Raw genomic sequence first — 3,294 nt, forward strand, 5'->3', positions numbered from 1 at the left:
CCGCCATTAGTGTGCTGAAGTCACGTGCACCAATCAGCAAAAGTCCCGAAATGATCAGTCTCTAGTAAAGGGTCTCTAGCCGGCACGAGTTTCAACCGCCGCCACGTGAGAGCCACGCGGTTGAACGATAACTCGTAAACAAGATCACCCCGCACGAGTATAAATAAGGTGCCACAGAACCACCCAGCATCTTCTCTCGCGAATTAGAGTGAGCTCCATATAAGGACCTCTACTCAAGAGTGACAGATCGTATCCAACGAAGTGAGCCCCAAGCCTTCGTATAATTACTTATTTTATGTACTATTAAAATGATACTGAAAATCAGTAATAATAATAATGCAATCACTGTAATATCTTTGATATTAAATTTTCGTATTCCACATATTTCAAAATTATTTTAATATCCTTCCAGTATCCTTCCAGTAATATTTCTAACATATTTCAGAAAGGTGTCAGATTTATTTCAGTTACTTATTAGCAAACACTCGGAAATGTTTGAAACATATTTCGGTATTCTTTCAGAGCACTTTCAGAAAGATTTCAAGTACAAGAATCGCGAACATTTTACCATTGCAGAGATATCTCAGAGATTTTGCAGAAACATTTTACAATGTTTCTGAGATATTTCAATTGCACACGTGATATATTTCTGAAATACTTCTCAAAGACTTCTGTATGGGCATCATCATCATCATCATATTATTATTATTATTATTTTATATCAACATTATTCTATTGTAATATTCAATTTATTAATACGCATCATAAATATCACATATATGTAATAAAAATACAATACGTTACTATATTTTCAATTAAAATAATAGAGGGACTTTTTATATATATAAATATCTAATAAGAACTTTAAATAAATCAAACTTAATTAAGTTAACAAAATATACCAACACATATCAAATTTCAAACTTAACGAATTAAAAAATATTCTAATAATTTATTAGACAAAATTATTTTTTAATAAATATTTAATTCAATTTCAGTTATCACAAGTAAAATTATTTCATTATTTAATTCGTACATTATTATTCGAGTACTTCTTTATAAACATAATTTTTCACTTGATTAAGATTACTATCTTCTAAATATACTTTTAATGAATCCCAAGAACGTACTCTAGATAATGCAACATACAATTGTCCATGATTAAAAATATTTTTTCGAAGATCTACTACAACTTTTTCAAAAGTTTGTCCTTGTGATTTATTTATAGTCATAGCAAATGCTAATTTCACTGGAAATTGTCTCCTTTTGAAAGTGAATGGATATATATTTTCACAATATAAAGTAATACGATTATTATATAAGAAAAATAATTTCTCCAATCTTATTACCTGACAAAATTTCACATCGTAATAAGTTACTTTCTAAATCTAAAATTAATAGTCTAGTACCATTACATAATCATTCACTAATATTAAGATTTCTAAATAAGCATAATAACAGTGTATTTTCTTAAGCGTAACTCATGTGGTGGAAGACTCGTTGGATTTAAAGAATTAAGATATTCTGTCGTAATTGCTTCACATATATCTTCGTTATCGTTAATTTCAAGAATATCCACATTTGTATAAATTCTTTCTGTTGTTTCATCCAATAATTTAACTACTTTCTCGTTTATTTCATCAACATCAGCATTTCTTGCAGATAATATAACGTGATTAGCTATAATGTTATATCTCTTGTGTGTTATTATATCTCCATATGTATCTTTTATTATATCCGAATCAATTTTCGCTATACATCTTTCAGGAATTCGAACATTATCCGAGTAATCATTAACCATATACCATATATCTTTTATCATATCCGAATCAATTTTCGCTATACATCTTTCAGGAATTTGAACATTATCCGAGTAATCATTTAAAGTACCATTTCCTAAATCTAGTAAAAATTGTGCAAATTCTCTTTCTTCTGGTAAAGTTCGTACATTTTCTGTCAATGAAAATATTTTAAATTGTGGCCATAAGGTACTAAATTTTATGGATAAATTTATAATTTCACTACGCGTAGCTCTTTCTTTTATAGGTAATAATTGTCTAAAATCTCCACCGACAAGCACTATTTTCCCATCAAAATATAAATTATTTTGCATTATATCACGTAATGTTCGATCCATTATTTCCAATACATAACGTGGAGCCATAGGAGCTTCGTCTAAAATGAAAATATCCACAAGTTTTAAATTATCAGCTTCTTTAGACTGAACTTTAATGTTTGATGTAGAATCAGCAAAAAGAGGTACCGGTAATCCAAAAACTTTATGAATCGTTCTTCCATTTGGAAGTAATGTCGCAGGAATAGCAGTAAATGCCATCGTATTGATTATTTTTTCTCTACTTTTAAGTAAACAATACAAGGTCGTATAAATGAAAATTTTACCAGATCCACCTGGAGCATCAATATAAAAACAAGTATTACTATTATTGTTAGTAACTACTGCTGCTAAAATTGTGTCAACAATTTCCTTTTGTTTTACATTTAGCTGTTTATATTGTCGCATATCTATCAATGTATCTTCTTGACCTTCTTGTGTATTTTCTATCTCTTGTTCCTCTGTAACTTGTTCTATTTCAAAAAAATTAGTTATATTAGATCCTTCCTTTTCTAGTAAATTAGTAATATAGTGATAATATATCTTTCTTTATTCCTATTATAAGTCTATATCGTCTTATATAATCTTCCGACATATCTCTTTTAAACTCATCCCATAATTTTTTCGGATAAACTGGTTGACAATAAATTAAAATTCGAACGAATAAATTACGAAGTCGCCTTGGCATCATTCAAACTTTGGCTTCATTCATTGCGCGATACCATTCATTATCATCTTCTATGAGTCCTAATGCTAAACACGCAACGGTAAAGGTTTGATGTATTTCATTATTAACTGTCCTTAGTTCTTCAAAATTCTTCGCTCCTTTAACATGTAGTAAAAGTATACGTAGATGAAACAATTCTATCTGAGATGGACTAACGGAATACATTCGACCAATACAATTAAAATATCTCTGACGTTTTTCCCAACGATTAATGGTTTTACCATTAATTGTTACTTTTTTGAATACACAATGAGATGGAATATCACTATAAAAATATTGTTTCGCTTCGTTATCTTGAGCATTTAATTCAAAATAATCCAATAACATCGTCACTCGTTCTACAGCCGATCTTATTGCATCATTATTAACATTCTCATCTATAATTACACTATGTTCATTTGGCAAATGTACCTGTAAACGAAAAATAGCGTGACTCTTTTCTTGTAAAGGTTTG

General features: G+C 29.2%; 1 protein-coding gene across 1 annotated transcript in view; it reads right to left on the minus strand.

Moving 5' to 3' along the window:
• Positions 1-1,441: 1,441 nt before the first annotated feature.
• Positions 1,442-3,294, minus strand: part of LOC108764776 (uncharacterized) — a 3,046-nt gene continuing 1,193 nt past the window's right edge. Inside the window, exon 2 of the mRNA XM_018513153.1 lies at positions 1,442-2,586. Within this exon, the coding sequence (XP_018368655.1) occupies positions 1,442-2,586 (1,145 nt within the window). The remainder of the gene's footprint in view (positions 2,587-3,294) is intronic.

The sequence above is a fragment of the Trachymyrmex cornetzi genome, unplaced genomic scaffold (assembly GCF_001594075.2).
Source record: "Trachymyrmex cornetzi isolate Tcor2-1 unplaced genomic scaffold, Tcor1.1 scaffold451, whole genome shotgun sequence".
NCBI classification, from domain to species: domain Eukaryota; kingdom Metazoa; phylum Arthropoda; class Insecta; order Hymenoptera; family Formicidae; genus Trachymyrmex; species Trachymyrmex cornetzi.